General features: G+C 47.7%; 1 protein-coding gene across 5 annotated transcripts in view; it reads left to right on the top strand.

The window, feature by feature from the left end:
- Positions 1-17378, top strand: part of LOC149363206 (histone-lysine N-methyltransferase SETD1-like) — a 56488-nt gene that overhangs the window by 22997 nt on the left and 16113 nt on the right. For 4 of the 5 annotated variants that reach the window (XM_089573380.1, XM_089573384.1, XM_089573382.1 and 1 more), the window contains 7 exons: positions 533-669; positions 1204-1308; positions 2772-3042; positions 3520-5300; positions 6857-7033; positions 8020-8086; positions 9402-9521. In XM_089573380.1, coding sequence (XP_089429506.1) covers positions 533-669; positions 1204-1308; positions 2772-3042; positions 3520-5300; positions 6857-7033; positions 8020-8086; positions 9402-9521 — 2658 coding nt within the window. Of the gene's footprint in view, positions 1-55; positions 377-532; positions 670-1203; positions 1309-2771; positions 3043-3519; positions 5301-6856; positions 7034-8019; positions 8087-9401; positions 9522-17378 lie in introns of those variants that run through there. The other variant, XM_089573383.1, reaches the window with a different exon arrangement.

The raw sequence follows: 17378 nt of genomic DNA, 5'->3' as shown, positions 1-17378 counted from the left end.
TTCCTTTCCGTAATAAATGTATGTATACCACACGCTTGTTTATCGACCAAATAAATAGGTGCCAAAATCGCCGCTTATCAATGCAGAAGTAGGCTGTTCTTGTAAAAATTGCATTTCGCATGTACGAAACTTCTGCTGTGTACACGCGGCTGTTTACCTTTAAGTCCCCGAGTTTGGTAACGCCACTGTGATGGAGAGGCGAACTAATGTGTAATGTGTACCAGTTGGGATACAGCTTTTGGTCGTTATTGTACAATAAGCAGTACTTCTTTACTGTTTGAGCCTGCTTGTGTTATGGCAAGGACATCGCAGAAGTGTACTTTATGAGACAGGGCCACCCTGATCTGCGTGGATGCGAAGCTAGCCAAGCTTTCAGGTGGTGTATTTGCTCCAGCCCCATAAGCGCACAATGCAGCTCGCTTAGTTGATCGCAGCTCATAAAAGCCGGCAGCTGCGTTAGATCGGGCATTTCTTGGAGCGTCTACATGTGTGTGGAGATGTGTTCCAACTCTTGAAATTGCATTTTTTTCAGCAATGAATGGCGTTCGACCCGTTCAACAAGACGTCAGCCATGGGGAAAAGAAGAAGAGGAACTACAAGCTTCTGGTGGATCCAGCGATGAAAAAAGGGGCCGTGAAAGTCTACAGATACGATGGAGTCGTGCCTGGGGTACGATGCCATCCTGACATCGGAGCTGTCTGAGCATGCGGCCGCCGCGATCGCGCTGCCAAACAGCGCACGTCGTCCGCTGGCGCAGCGCTTGCAGTCGCGCACTCGTGGCCGTGTTTACATTGCTGCTGGTGCCTAACGCTGGTAATCTAGTACGGTGGTGGCACCTTCGCTTGTGTACAGCCTGTGCGAAGCCAGATCTGGGCTTGTAGCGCGACGTGTACTTTGATGAGTGTGACGCGACTCGCATCAGGTGCGTCGCTTTGCTCGCGCTGGCACCTCTCGCTCATTTTGCTGAAAGTAGCGCTTGTAGCGTAATCGAGGGCTTGACATTGGTGTGCACGTTAAGGCTACTATGTTAGCATCCTGGGCGATGGTTCAGCAGTGAAATCGTGTCCCGATCTCGCTCGTTGCACTGATCACCGCGGAGTGGTGGAGCGCACTGCGGACGACTCGGGTGTGAATATCGCGCTGCTACCGATGGTAGCGCATTGGGTGCGGGGATGACACGTGACCCCTGTCTTCTATTTCCAGCAAGAAAACCTGTATCCACCGGTGCAAGTTCGAGACCCGCGGTCCCGTCTGTCATTGCTATGGGCAAGGACGGAAGTGGCAGATCTACCCGTTCCTAAATTCAAGGTGCGTCGTCGATGAAGCCCCCGGGGTAGACGGCAGAGCCGGCCCTAGCCGCGGAACGTATTGGCAGAGGGCACTGTACGTTTTGTCATGCATTAGTGCCAAGGGTCTTGACATTCACAAGGGGTCTGGGGCCTGGTGAAGAGTGTACATGAACGTTGACAGGTCTTTGAAAGTTTTGAAACTGTTTTGTTGGCTTTGCTAGCCATTCCGTCATCAGTTTTAGCATGGACGTCCCTCGCGGAGTAAAAATTTGTGCTCTTAGCATCTGTAGTAAGGTAACCCACATGCCCGTCAGGTAGCCTCATCAACACCGGACGAGAACAGCGTACAAAATGCAGCTCATATGTTAGTGTGGTAGCATTATGTAATTGCAGAGTGAGCACCTGACTTGTGTCAAAGCCCTAAAAGGAGCTGGTGAGGTTGAGAACTATGTGGCATTTAATGTTGATGTGCTTTTTTAGTGCTTAAGTTAGATTCTTGGGAGCTGTTTTAATGAAAATAACACTGTAATGCTTGCCACAACTTTCTCATTTGAAGTTTTTCATTAAGGCTAATGTCTGAACACTGTAAAGATTAGATAATTAAGCAGTAGCATTGCGGACTATAACCTGACTTGCACACTTTCAAGGATTTTTCTTTCAACTGGTTTCCAGTGATGTAACAGTTGTTCCCCTGTCGGTTTGCCAAGAATGCCATTGCATGCACACAACTAGGATTTTTGTTTTGGTTGTTGTTAGCTGCACTTGTGTGTAACCTTTGATTGCTTTGTAAGCGTCAGCAGGGAAGTTACCATCATCAAAATGGAGGGCTGTAAAGCAACTGAAATACATGCATTCAGTGATATAGATTGAAACCTATGAACAGAGAACCTCACCGCTGAACAGAAAAAAAACTAGTGTTCCGGTCAGCATCGGCGTGTATTTATACTCATTTCATCATGATCCATTCTGACAAGACAGGAGCTCCCTTTTATCAAACACTCAGCTTCATATTGTGTCACATTAAGGAAGTTGTTGCAGCTTTGTGTGTGGCTAATAGTGTTGTCATGAAGGTAAAGAAGCTGAAACTGTGGCTTATTTGTGCTACTCTACTAGTTAAAGAGACGCTTGGGACGAGTTGAAATTGGCCTGTATTGATAGATTACTGTGTTCTAACGACAAAGAGGCTGGTTTCACTGAAAGCAGATCATTTATAAACTGGGAAAAGAAATGCAAGTAGTGAAATACACGTATGGCTGTCAGTGGCTGCTTCCACAAGCAGACTGTGATGGTGTCGTGACCAGTTTTTGTACGTGGATATCTGATGCCAGGTTGCAACACCAATAACTTCCAAACAGTGATTGTAGAATAAAAATTGTATGTTGTTATCTTCAGAATCTCTTTAAGTGTTGGTTGCTCTGTGTAACGGAAGTGAAGCGACAAATACATCAGTGCACATAGTACAAATTTCTTAACTTTCCGCAGATCGACGAGCACTATGTGGGAGTACCACCACCACTGGAGGTGACACTGACCAATCTGAACGACAACATTGGCAAAGCGTTTTTGGATGACTTGCTTAAGAAGTTTGGACAGATCGACGAGTCCATCGTTTACTACCATGCACGAACGAGAAAGCACCTGGGCTTGGCCCGTGTCATCTTTTCCACGACGAAGGCCGCCCGTTACTGCGTTGAGAAGATGCATCTGTCTTCAGTCATGGGCAACATCCTCAACGTATTCCTCGACCCCTTTGGTAAGCCTGCCTGTCACTGAGCACCATCTGTTTCAGTTATGTCACTTTATTGATGAAGGTCGAGAAACTCTGAAAATGTAGTTTCTCTTGGTAGGTGCTAACAAGAGGGTGGCATCATCTGCTGCTTATATTCTATGCATTGACTCAGAGTTTAAGTAGGATTAGAAATGCATTCTTTGGTGGAAAGGATGTTTTAAAGTTGAAGACACACCATACGCACATGAAGCGGAAATGCACTATTGAAACAGAGCACCTTTACTCGTTTGCAGCTTAGGGTATAGAACACTCGCATTTGTTGTTGTTTTTATAGTGCAGTCCATTGTCTGGTTGTTTGCATGCTTGCTGGTGCCACTGAAAAAGGAATAAAGGTGGTCATTCTTTGTGAAAGAGTGTTTCATGCTAGCTTATGTACTTTGCAGAAGTTTTCATGTTTTTTAACTAGAATTTCACTTGTTTTTTCTTTTGCGCTTGCAACAGGTCGAGAGTGCCAGCGGATGTGCGAAGAGCTCTCCCTGGACCGTCCCAAGTTTGCCGAACCGATGCGGTATGCACCGGATCCCCCTCCTCCTCCTCCGTCGCAGATGCTGCCGGCACCACCGCCCGTGGCGAGAGTTCCTCCTCCTTCCCCGGCTGCCCCCCCTCCACCCTCCGACTACAACTACACCAATCACTCCGACTACAGTTCGGGTTCGTACCGCTCCAACCAGTCCACCCCCATGAGCTACGATAGCGGCTACTCCTACTGCTCATCGTCTCAGTACCCACCACCACCCTCACACTCCTGGGAGGTGAACCACTCTGGGGGATGGACGGCTGATGGAATGGCTTGGCAGCAGGGTTCCTCCTCATGGGACCCCCACGCCGATGCTATTCCCCCGCCCAAGCAGAGCCCTGCACGCGAGAGCCTTGACAGCCGCATTGAGCTGCTGCTGAAGCAGACTGAAGGCAGGGGCAGCTTTCTCGACGCTGGTGTGCCTCCCTTTGGAAGCCCACCCTTCGGTGACAGCTCGGCTCCGCAGCAGGATTCCCCTGCGTCGTCCATGACGCACGGTTCCGATGGATTGACCGGAGTACCACTTCCACCCTTGCCTCCTGACTCTTCGCCGCTTCCTCCACTGCCAGAAAGGGATGAACTTCCACCACCACCTCCCGAAGAGGAAGACGAAGCCATGGAACTGCTGTCAACGCCGCCATCTCCGTTCCTCTCTGTTCAAGAGTACCATCACTGGGCCCGGGTAACAAGGGAAGCTAGGTCGAAGGGGGACCTCTCAGATTCTGAACTTGACGACCGGCGTGCCGACACGACGCTGCAGTCGAACGACGACACCAACCTGTCAGTGCCGAGCACACGGGACTCGACACCCGTCCACGATGAACTGCCAGAGCCACCACCTGAGGATGACAGCATGACGGGAAACCAGGTGGTCGATGACGACGACGACCGCATGTCGCTCTCGTCACTCAGCAGTGGTGAAGAGAAGCTGCAGGTGAATGCCCCGTTACCCGAGCCGCCGGCTCCCAGCGTGTACCTAGCGCAGGAGGCTGTCAGCTCGGCTCCGGTGGCGTACCAGGCTGCTCCGGGGACGTCTTCAATGTACGCACCTGTGTCGGTCTATCCCAGTGCACACCCCATGTATCCCAGCCAGGAAGTGCAGATGATGGCGCAGATGGGAATCTGGAAGCCTGGCATGGGTTCTGGGGTACAGGCGGTATCCTCCCCGCACCAACAGCAGCCACAGCCGCCCCACCAGCCACCACTGCCACCGTCACCGATTCGTTCCGGCTCGGCCTACCCTTACGGGGGTGCCTCCGCTCCCCCGACTGTGCCCCCTCCGCCTGTGCCAGCATACAATCCGCTCTACCCTCCGCCACCTCTGCCGCACTATACCCCTGCCGCTTCAGCGCACTCGCATCACTATGCGCCACCCTACTACCCGTCAGCCTCGACGCCGCCGCAGTACGGACGCAGCAGTGATTACCTGGCGGCACGGCTGCCGCCGTCGCCGTACAAGTGGTACAGCAGCGGTGTGGTGCCTGTGGTGCGCCCTGGGACTATGCATCGGCCCAACAGCCCGCCCATGCCTCCGGGCACTATGAGTACGGACCCCAACGCGCCGACTGTGCGTGCTGTGTTAGACGCCCTGGTGGTGGAACTGAGGGAAATTGTGAAGCGGGACATTTGCAAGCGTATGGTGGAGAGCTATGCATTCAAGCGCTTTGAAGTCTGGTGGGACGAGCAGGTTTCGGCCGCCTCTAAGGTATTCATATTGTTCTGCTCTCTGGTGCTTTTTGAGACATGCTGTGTAGGCTGCTGTATGGGACGTGGCTGCAGTGAAGCTGAATTTTCTCGGCTGAAATTAAATACATCCAGGAATTGGAAGACTCTGTTTGCACTTTTGTGGGGTAGGCCTTGAAGTGCTCCCTTTTCGTCCCAGCTCAACGCTGAGGCTGCAAGAAAATTTGCGTTTTTCACTGCTCCTTATGTGATAAAAGTTTTTCAACTCTTTTGTACATTGGAGGAGAGCAATGAGAGATCTCCTCACACCTTTTGTTTTGAAACTATTTTTGGTCCTCACCCAGTAATGCTGCTGCTGCTGTTCATCATTGTTGGTGTTATTTAGGCAGCAAGTTTTACTGTTCGCTAACTGGTTTGTCATTTAAAGCTCAGATACTGTATGAAATAGGTTAGATGCCTCTCATGCTATCAAGAGTGCATGCATAATATGCCTTTAAAGGTTTGATGTCCTTCATGACAACATATGTGGGCTGCAATTTAGTCTCCTTCCAGCTTTTTGTATCACTGACTACACTTGCGAAGACAATGTGCTACATGCTTTTGAGGAAAGTGCTAAAGAGCTTATACATGCTGTTTTTCTTTCTGCTTTAGTAAATCAGTCTTAGTGGCTGCTGTAACTTTGAACTCCATTACATGCTGTTCAGATGGTGAAGCTAAAGAGAATAGGGTGGGGTAATTTTCATAGCCACATGTCACAATGCTCTTCTGTGTGATCCTCGTTCTGCTGCTGTTCTCGGAGCAGAAGCTAATGGTTTCACTGAATTGCATGCACTCATGTTGCGCTGGCTCTGGTTTGTTAAAGGTGCACTGAACAGGAATCTGAACTTGTCTTTTTGCCGCGGGAACTCGATCTACACGTTTCTAGCATTCTTAGAAACTGCGACTTATTGCCCTGTATGGCCGATTTCCCTAATTAAATCGAATTAACGGCCGGCTCCCGCCCTTTTTTTTTAATTCTGCCTCGTACGGTGGGCGGAGTCAACCAACGCGTGGAGTGCCTTTCACCCAGTCCCGTGGCGGCTTGCCGCTCTGCCATCGGCGGAGTAATACGTAGTAGTCCGTAGTAGCAAATAGTCCGTGCGTATTTTTATTTCTGCGGGCTTATTTTGCGGCTATATTATCTGCGCATGAAACTATTTATTCGCGGAAACCTAAAAAACAAAAAGCGAAAGCAAAGCCTCCACGGAGCTGGCTGAAAGGAACTTCACGCGTTGGTCGACTCCGCCCACCGTACGAGGCAGAATTAAAAAAAAAGGGCCGGAGCCGGACGTTAATTCGATTTAATTAGGGAAATCGGCCATACAGGGCAATAAGTTGCAGTTTCTAAGAATGCTAGGAATGTGTAGATCGAGTTCCCGCGGCAAAAAGACAAGTTCAGAATCCTCTTCAGTGCACCTTTAAACGATGGTAGGAGAACTTGGTTAGTCTGTTCATTTATTGTGCTCGCTTTAATGCCTGGTGTACCTGCATGGTGCTGAAAATGAAAATGTAACCATCTCTTTTTCTTGCTCCTGACAGTCAAAGACCTCTGAAGCTACTACACAAAACAATGCAACCAGCAATCAAACTGTTTCCTCATTGTCGTCTCTATTTGATGGTTCGCGAGGTGAATCTGGGTTTTCCATCGGCGAGGGATTCGGCTCCGGCTTTGGATTCGGCCTTCGTGCAGCCATGCCAAAGATGCCATCATTCAGGGTAAGCATGACTCATTTTTACGCAGTACAGCCTCGTATGTGATTGATGCATTAACTGGTGCAGTCACTTCTACACATTTGACCCCGCCGCGGTGGCTCAGTGGTTATGGCGCTCGGCTGCTGACCCGAAAGACGCAGGTTCGATCCCGGCCGCGGCGGTTGAATTTCTTGAAGGCAAAATTCTAGAGGCCCGTGTGCTGTGCGATGTCAGTGCACGTTAAAGAACCCCAGGTGGTCGAAATTTCCGGAGCCCTTCACTACGGCGTCTCTCATAGCCTGAGTCGCTTTGGGACGTTAAACCCCATAAACCAAACCAAACCGATATCAGTACCCCCCCCCCCCCATCTCCCGCCGCTGCTGACCTGAAAGGTGCAGGTTTGATCCCGGCTGCCGTGGTCGCATTTTGATAGAATCGAAATGCTAGAGGCTCGTGTTGTGTGCGATATCAGTACACGTTAAAGAACTCCAGGCGGTCTTAAATATCCAGAGCCCTCCAGTACGACATCCCTCATAGCCTGAGTTGCTTTGGGACGTTAATCCTCTGAAAGCATAAAACAATATACCCCCTTTCATTTTCCAAAGAAACTCACAAAAGTGAAGCAAATCTAAAATTTTCCGGTTCTAGAATTTTTTTGCAATTGCTTAGAAAGCAAGCATTATCAAAGTAATAAAGGGATAATGTTAAGTGGCTCATTAAGTTGCAGTAGCTTTCTTTCTCATGGTGAAAAAGTTGTCTTTCTTGTAGAGGCTGCGAATAGCCGATGGCTGGGGTAGGAGCAGATGTTCTTTATCCTTGACTGCAACAAGTGGGCTTGCAGTCAAGTGACTCAAGTTTAAAAATAGGAAAATTTCTGTGAGATTGAAATAGTTGTGCTTTGCAGAACTATTGGGTACATCAGAATGACAGGTGTTGCAACTTTGCTGTGAATGTTGCTTGAAGAGAAAAGACTTGTGTGAAGAAAACTAAAATTTGCCTTCATTTTGCAGAGGATACGAAAACCACCGTCACCACCTCCTCTTGATGATGAGGATAGCAAAAAGCCCGATGATTCAGGTAAATAAGAGGATTAACTCTACAAGATTCATCATTGAGTCCATAGATTTCATTGGGAGAAACAGGTTATGATTGAGGATCACCTTATTACATTCTTACAGTTGCAGCACCTGTTCTGAGTGCTGACAAAATGGGCCTTGTGGGGCTTGCTCTGTTCTATGTTCTCATACTGGAAAACAGCCAACAAACGGACGCCATGCGGAAAGGAGCACACACACATGAGGCTGACTAACTGCTGAGCTTTTATTCAAGCGAACTAGCATATAATAGTGAAATGAGGGGGAGGGAGTAACAGAGGGGAAGGTATGTTGCGCAACGGCAGGCTAACAGAAGTAATCGCATCACTAGGATAAAACCATAAAAAGTGAAAATTATACAAACAACAAAGGCAAGAAACAGCGGGGGCGTAAAGGGCCACACCGGAAATAAGGTAAAAGGTTAAAAGCAGCGCTCTTAAAAACAATAAAATTTTCCAAAGTAACTAAATTCTTTATCTGTCAATGCGAGGGACGGAGTGCTAATACAGGTATCCTTGCAATTCGCAATCTCCACTGCTTCCAAAACTTCTCTTGTTAGTTCGTCATTTTTTCTCGCCTGAAATGCAGACTCGTGAAGAGAGGGTGTGCATCCTCTCGGCCCACAGGGTCTACAATGCTGCCGCAGGTTTCTCCCAGGACTGTTCTTGGCAGATCTTGCATGTTCCATAGCACGTTCATTGTAGCACCTACCAGCCTGGCCAATATACACTTTGCTGCACGACAGAGGAAACTTATAAACCATGCTGACTTAGCATGACATGTATGGGCTTTGATGCCTCGTGTCACACTTGCGCCCCGCTGTAGAATTCTTGACCTTTGCACACATTGACCTGGCTTCCCTGGGTGCCGTACGCGTCATGCGTCTGTTTGTTGGCTGTTTTCCAGTATGTCGCACCAACTAGCCCAGACTCAAGTTGTTCTATTCTATCTGTGGTATGTTTCTTGTCACTTTGGATGTCGTGAACGGTGGCTTCAGAAGTGCCCTGCTTCAGTGTATAACTAAACAGCATCCTCGAAACTGACATGTTCGTGCTAAAATATATCTTTTTCTGACCGTGCAAGGGGCAGTGTAAGATGAGTTGTAGTGCTTGTGTGCAGCCTTTCATTCTGCTACTTTGTGTTTCTCCAATTTTGTCTCTGTAAGTAGGCTTGTAGTGTGGAGTCGCACTGTTTTGCCAAGATGCTCCAGCTTGCAGACTGGCTCAGCAACTTACACAAAGCCTATCTTCAGTGTTGTCTTTGTTCTGGCTAACACTGGTCCTGCATCACTTTTCCAGATGCGGAGAATGACAAGCTGTCTGACTCCGAGACGGAGTCCCCGAGACGAAGGAGGATACCGCCACTCATTGAGGAAGAACAGAGTGCCCAGGAGAGTGACAGCGACAAGGCAGACTCTGGTAAAGGATTGAGCCGTGCCTCTTCTGTCTGTCTGCGTGTGATTGTGTGCGGGCATCTCTTTTTGGCTTTATCACTGTGTTTCTTCACTGTCGCTTGAACTGGTCAGAGATTGCTTTACAACAGTTTGGTGCTCTTACTACAACAAAGCATAGCTGGCCCTGCATTGTTACAGCAGTGTGACATTGGTACAGCATCACTGTGGCATTAGTCCAACATCAGTGTGGCATTAGTGCGGCATCTTGCATCAGCCTCGCAATGAATGCAAGCTACAAAGCTTCTCTAGCTGTTCGTGGCCCGCATTTTGCACAACATTGCTCAGAGGGTTTAGAGGACACTGAGGACGAAATAAAGTTAGCCTATATCGATTAGACTATGGCATTCTAGCCACACAGACAACTCTCAGAGAAAATGGACCTTTCATAAGCTAGACAGTACCGAAAAACAAAACACATGTGTCGCCATTACTGACCGATTTCACAAGTGAACTGCGTGCGTTGGCACTTAATTTTGCCATGCATTTTGCAGGTTATGGCTTAGTGCCATGCACTTCAGAGTGGCGGCAACAAGTCCTTGCCATAGACATGACAGGTTTGAATCGAGTGGTGGGAAATCTTTTTAATCCAGTTTTCTCAGTCATGAATGCGTGTTTTGCTGCTGGACAAACATTAGCATGTCCAGAAAGAGCCTGAGAACAGTAATTTGAAGGGGTTGTCATGAGTGTCCTTATAAAGCACTTTGAAAAATTGGCAGGGAGGCTGGCCCACTTGTGCGGATTTCTAATTAATTGGTTAGTTCCGTAATGTTCGAGTAAATATCGCTAAAACGCAAGGTAAAACTGCAGTATAACTTCAATAATTTACTCTAATAATTTGAAGTCCCGGATAATTCCAAAGGTTTCTGTGGTCCTGTAATTCCTAATGTAGATTTGACTGGGTAATTCGAAGCGGCGGTGTGCACCAGCCCGGTTAATTTGAAGATCTGAGGTGCTGTGCGAGGATGTTCGATCTCCCGACGGCCCTTTGGAGCTACGAGATGCCACTGCATAGTGACGCCGATCAGTAATGCTGATGCTTGATATGCGAAGCGCCCTGGCCCCATACTCTCAGTGTAAAAAGCAGTCGGTACGGCTCGCGGACCGCCTGAGCACGTGCCTGCAGAGGAGAAGACGTGCTTCACTGCAACGCTGGCATGGATAACAGTTTCAAAGCAACCTGCTCTCAGCGCTATGTCAAGGCATGGCCAGACATGACCCCATGAAATTGCTGTGCATGTTGCCCATGGTCAGCAGGAGAACCTGGCTCTCCCCTTTCCTGGACACGGTCCTCTTACTGGGCATGTCAGAACAGGCAGGAGTCTGGTCGAGGTTGTCGATTTGGCCAAGCAGGAACAGTTGTTCACTCATGTAGCGAACAAACGCACGCTGTTTCTCTTCACTATCACCCTTCTATGTTTCTCTTTGTATACTTCGGGCAACCTTTGGAATTTGGTCGTGCGTCACCTTAGGCTAAACATTCTGGTTCATGAAATTGGGCACTCCTTTCTTTGACACCTTAAACTCAATACGCGGGATGCACATGTTATCATACCGCTACAGTGCCTGCCTTCACTTCTGTATCGCCATAGCGAACACTAAGGCTCGTACTTCTTTGATCGGGAACCCAGTTGTGAACCGCCTCCTCGACGGCAGGTTATCGTCTGGACTTCAGTCCGTGAAAGGAACGGCATGTAGCAACGCATGCAAAGATTGCTTCTCTATTTCCTCCATTCCCTCACGCACTTTTCTAAAACATCAAGCTTCCGCCCTGTGGTGACGCTGTTTTCAGACTCGGCACAGAGGATTGCTTGTCACTTGAGAGCCGCGCTGTATTGTTGCCGAGGTTGCGTTGGCGTCTTGGCGTCCTTCAGGCAGAGACACAAACCACACACGCCACTGCGAGTGACTGTCACCTTGGCTCAGTGAAAAACAGAAATGCTAAAAAGTAGTGCAAAAGCATGCGGAAACGTCTCTGCGTGCATGTGACTGGTCAAGAGGTTTACCATATTTACTATTGTAATTTGCACACCCCTAATTTATTGTCCGGGTTTATAAGAAAAAAAAAAATCAAAATTTACTCGCATATTTTATGCTCACTACTACGCCAGGCCAACAGAATGCGCGGAGGTGCGCTCAAGGCAGGATTGGGAATACTGACACGGCCGTGTCGCCGTGTACTTGTGATAACTTTGGCGCCAGATTCTGAAACCTTTGAACCAACCGTTGGCTGTTCTGTTTGCCGTTAGTCAACTGGCCCGCAGACAACGGTGCTGGTTTATCGCCTGTTATCTCTGTTGGTCTCTGACTGCTGGCTTTGCACGTTTATTCCTTTGAGCTGCGCATTCAAATTGGTGTTTTTTAATCAAACTCGCTTTCGTATCGTGTCTGACAGCTGTAACGTAATTATGTGTGCACGGGGCGTGGTATTATCCGCAGCCCAGTCAAAACTACGTTTGACCCCACACATAGGTTGGCTTTACGAGTTCACATATAGGTCGGTGCTGATTATAAGTCGACCCGCCCGCCACCTTTGAAAGGTCATTTTTTGAAAAAAATGTCGACTTATAAATTAGGGCCCGGAAATGTAAGCATCTGCCTAAACACGCCTACAAATGCCTAAACGGGAGATTTTGGCACTTGCCTGCCTTTTTGTCATTTTTTAGGAAATACTACCTATTTAACCGCACTTTTTGCCTATAATAGCCTAAATCCGTCTCTTCAGTCCTCGGTGCCGTTTTTCAATTTCGAGACATCTGCCCATGTATGGTGGAAGGCGCGCGCCGATGCGCGCACAAAAGTCGCGGGTCTCGCCGAACATTTTTGTCGTATTGTAACTTGAACGTAACACAACGAAGGGTTTATCTCGAACTGTAGCAAGAGGCGAGTTTGGAAAGAGACCTTCTCAACATTGACGGAAAGGATGACAAAGTTAGAAAAGGCTGGACTCTCAGTAGATGAATCATTGAACGCAGTCGAAGAAGTACCAGCAGCACTTCGGGGACTGGAAGGAAAGGGCGCTACTGCTTCTACGAAGATGCAACAATCGGTAGAAAAAAATAGATGCCTAGAAACAATTTCCCAAATCAGAGACTTTCTATGCGGAGACGATACGGCCACACCACCTGAAGGCCTAAGCCTTTATCAACTCTCATGTTTAAGGTTCGTGCCACTAAGTTCATGTGATGTCAAAAGAAGCCTTTTAAAGTACAAAGCTATGCTTAGCAAAAACCGAATGAGCTTCAAGTTCGAAAACCTCAGAATGCGCTTTATTGCTTCAGTTGAGGACTTCGTACGCTGCGTGCTTGACTTACAAATCTTGTGCGTACAAATAAAGAGTAATATTCAAAGCGCCTATTTTTGCTTTATAGCGCCTATTTCAAAATTTTTTAGAGCCTAGATGCCTGCCTGTTTCGGGGTTCTTTAGTGCCTAAATTTCCGGGCCCTACTTATAATAGGCAGTATATGGTACTCCACACTCATATAGTACGTGTTCAGTAGTTAGTGAACTGTAGCTAGGCTGGTAGCTGCAAAGCAAGTGCCTTAGATCTGCTTTTACAGTCAGACCACTGACAATACTGCTTAAGTTTTGCTTTTTTCGCAGAGTAGTTATGATTACAAAGAAAGCCTTGGTTCAGATTGCTGGCACGTGCTGTGTAATAGACTGGCATCACTACTTCTGCTTCCACAGGATGAACTCCGCCGTACCCGCAGTATAGTACAGTTACGTCGTAGTCCATCGTAGTCCATGCTGGCAGTTGTCCTTAAGTGCTGCCTTTTCTATGGTTCTACATCTTGATGTGAAGGTTTCCAGATTGAGCATTGCTTTACTGGCTTCACTTTGTTTTCGCCCATTTGCTGAAGCGCGTAATGTCAGCAGCGAATTTTTGCTCGCTGATTAAAAGAGCAGGGACCCTTTAGTCGCAGGTGTTTTCTTTTGCATCAATATGGGATAAGTTTAACATTATGCTTTGATTTTCATGTTCCATATGTAGAGATTTTGGGTGCAGTCTTTCATATAGTCCGCAGTATTTTTTGTGGGTTCAGTGTGTTCGGAGCTAGGCACGTCTAGTGTCGTTGGAGAGGATACGAGCAAAGCAGTTGTTTGGCATGTTTCATATCAGTACGATTAGATCAGGTGGTTATCAAGGGGTCTAAACATCACAATAGTAACAAACCATCATTGATTGTGGAGATGCATCGACGTTGCAGCGGCAGGTCCGTGCATGGCCAGTAGGGGTCAGCACCTTGCTTAGAGGGAAAGCATTCCGTATGGTGCATAGTCTGAGGGCAGTGGCATTTAGTAGTGATTACCTAGTGCTGCAGAAAATTCTAAAAACACACTTGTTTGGCAATACACCCCATTTTTATATATGTTTTCCACAGTTTTGTTCAACACGGTGAACAATATACTGCCACCTTTTTTTTTTATTTCGCATGCAATAATGGCTCCTTTTTTCTGAGGCTACCATTTGGAAAGATCTCACTGTTGTGCTGTGGTTCTACTGGTGCATGTAGCATTAGAGTATTTCTAAACAAATGAGATTTTTTCAAATACTGTGTTTTGTGCATGGTAGCCTCAGCTGCTTATGTGCCATAAAACCCAGATACCACCCAGCCAACCCCGTTTTTTTTTTTTTGCTGTGTGTGTGTGTCCCAGGCTGCAGGGGAAGTAGATTGCCTCTGGTAAGGCTTTCATCATTGTTTTTTTGTAGCGAAAGCTACACTAGGCTAGCAGAAGTGCATTTCGCGGTGCCTGCCAAAGGTCACTACTACACATGCACCGTTACCATGGCAACCAGTACCATGGCAACCATGGCACTGCTCGGACTGTCAATCATAAGAAAAGAAAAGAAAATTGGGGTCTAGGTGGGAATCGAACCCGGGCCGCTGGCGTGCGAGACGGGGACGCTGCCACTCTGCCACGACACTTTGACATTTGAAGCTGAGTAAAGGCGCGTCTAGTGAATGCACAGTTCTTAAAAACATATCTTCGAGTATGTATTGAGGCTTACATGAATAATTATGAGCGTGTTAATTGCGAGCGTGTGTCGCAATCAATCAAGCGAGTACCAAATTTCCTCTGTTTCCGTAAAATTTCCTCTGTGCTTGACATGTAGTAGAAGCGCCATCCAGTGGCATCCGCTGAAAACCCCTCTCGCAATGTACAGCGCATGTAGAAGAGACGCTGCCAAACTTCTGAATGACAACAACGATAATGTCTACCATAATGTCAGCAGACGAAACTGCTTTTGCTACGTATATCCTGGCCTAGCTAAGCTAAGCCATTGCCTGCCAATATTTGGTTATGCGACCAGTGCAGCTAGCTGACAGCTGCCGACAAAACACTCATACCGTATTCACTCGAATGTAACACGAGTTTATTATTTATTTTTTTTTGCCGCAGATGAAAGTGAAAAGACACTGTCGCGTTACAATCAACTATTCACGTTAAAATTAAACATTCATCATCATCATCATCATCATCATCATCATCATCATCACCCTGACTACACCCACTGCAAGGCAAAGGCCTCTCCCATGTCTCTCCAATTAACACGGTCCTTTGCCAGCTGCGGCCACCGTATCCGCGCTAACTTCTTAATCTCATCCGCCCACCTGACTTTCTGCCGTCCCCTGCTACACTTGCCTTCTCTTGGAATCCACTCCGTTACCCTTAAGGACCAGCGGTTGTCCTGCCCTCGCATTACATGCCCTGCCCAAGCCCATTTCTTCCTCTTAATTTCGACTAGGATGTCATTAACCCGCATTTGTTCCCTCACCCAAAAGCACACTACGCGGTATTTACTTGAATAATGGTTGATGGATGCGTCGTGCAGGTTGGCCTCCAACTTTGGGAAACGGAAAAAAAAAGTTAAGGGCCTCATTGATTGACCAGTGGAAGCTTCGAGCCACAAATACTGATCAACACATGTCGGAGCAGTGGCCGAGCAGTCAGAAACTTCTTCAGGAGGCGGTGCACTTGCGTACCAAGCGCGGATTCGACACATCCTCCCGAGGAAATGCGGTAGAATGCGAGCGACATGAAAGACGTTCGTTTCGGTCACTGTGAACACGAATGCGCCTATATGGGAGCAAGAAGAGAGTGAGCTGTCCTTTAGCACACTCCGTTTTATGCACTAGAGGATAGATAACTCCCTTTTTATTTATTCCTTTCTGTTCAGAGTGTAGTCTGAAAGTTCGACAGACTCCCTCAGCGTTAGCAACACTGCCCATGCTGCACGCTAATGGCAGTAATCCATTATAAATGTAAGGGCGCATTCACACTTGTCCAAAAATCTGGCGAGTGAACCGGATTCGCTTGCCACAAAAACTAGGAGCTGTTTTCATCTGTTAAAGCCCAGGCGAGGCGGAACTGCCGCGCAGCTGCTGTTTCTCGCTTTTGCACACCACGTCGTGGCTGGCAGCATACACAAATATAGTGGGAAAACTTTACACTTTCTACGTACCATAAGCGTATGCATGCTTACATGCATTAAATGCAGGCGCATTCCAATTTTTAGTTCAGTGTATGCTAGCACAGACGCAAAAATAAATAGCCTATAGTGGCGCCATCTGGTTGTCAGGTTGTCAGGACGGGAACCGTTACTGTCAACAAACTGACTCTCCTCTTAAGCCTAGAAGTGGCAGAATCGTCACTCTGAATAAAAAATAAAGCAAATTTATCACTTATACGTTTTCTTAGAGGCGAGATGAGACGAAGCGAGAGACAGGTTCTGTATTTATGGCCAGTGACCGCATTGAAAAAGGCAGCAACAACGAGAATTAAGTCAGAAGCGAGGGGTCCGGCTTCGAAGGGTGCCGCCATGTTTGTCGCCGCGCGGTGGAATTCGGTCTGGACCGATCGGCCTCGCCGCGCCGCGCCGCTTTCTGCCTCACTCGGGGTCAAAAGCTGCCAAATTCGCTTCACTCGCCGGATTTTTGGGCAAATGTGAACGCGCCTTAAAGGGATACTGAACCAAACTTTTGGAGCTGCTCTTTTGCATGTAAACAAGAGCTTGACTGCTAAAATTGATAAATATGACAAGCATTTTAGCAAGAAAGGAGAATAACACGCTTTTTTTCGCGATTTATTGCCGTATCGTTGCACCTGGTGGCCGCCTGTGGAAGCTGCGACTAGACGTCATAACACCCGCGCTCCCACCCTTCACGCAGAAGCACGACTGCCATCGCTACTCGCGGCTTTTCCATGTCTGTCGTCTGCTCACGGAGTACACAGATATGTCAAAATGTTAATCGATGCTGTCTGCATACCATAACCGTATGCACGCTTACGTCCGCTAAATGCAGCTACTTTTTCCGGACCTTGTGCCATTTCTAGCATTCTCGCTTTTAAAACAGAAGCGCGACAATGTTCAGACTAGTGGCGCCATCTGGTGGTTAAGAGGGGAAGCATTGTTGTCAACAAACCGACACCCCTCTTAGCCTAAAGGGGGCAGAATCGTAACTTTAAATAAAAATAAAGCAAATTTATTACTTGTAAGTTTTCTTACTGCAACAGGAGATGAAGCGAAAGACTGGTGGCCTATTTATGGGCAGTGAACGCGCTGAAGAAGCCAGTAACAACGATGCAACCAGTCCGAAGCGAGGTTTCATGCATCGAAGGGCGCCGCCATATTTGTCGCCGCGGGAGGGTGCCATGACGTCACGCTTTCCACCTCGCGCCGACCGGGAGGACTTGGCGCGCGCTCATGAAACATAGAAAATAAAACCATCCGCTGAAAAATATGCAGAGTGACGACTAGATTTCGGTGTAATCACATTCTGAGAATCTGTGTTCAGCCTTTTTGTTCAATTTTCAGAT

Source organism: Amblyomma mixtum, chromosome 2 (genome assembly GCF_055824585.1).
Source record: "Amblyomma mixtum isolate Tamu chromosome 2, ASM5582458v1, whole genome shotgun sequence".
Lineage (NCBI taxonomy): Eukaryota > Metazoa > Arthropoda > Arachnida > Ixodida > Ixodidae > Amblyomma > Amblyomma mixtum.
This window is presented reverse-complemented; position numbering and strand designations above follow the sequence as displayed.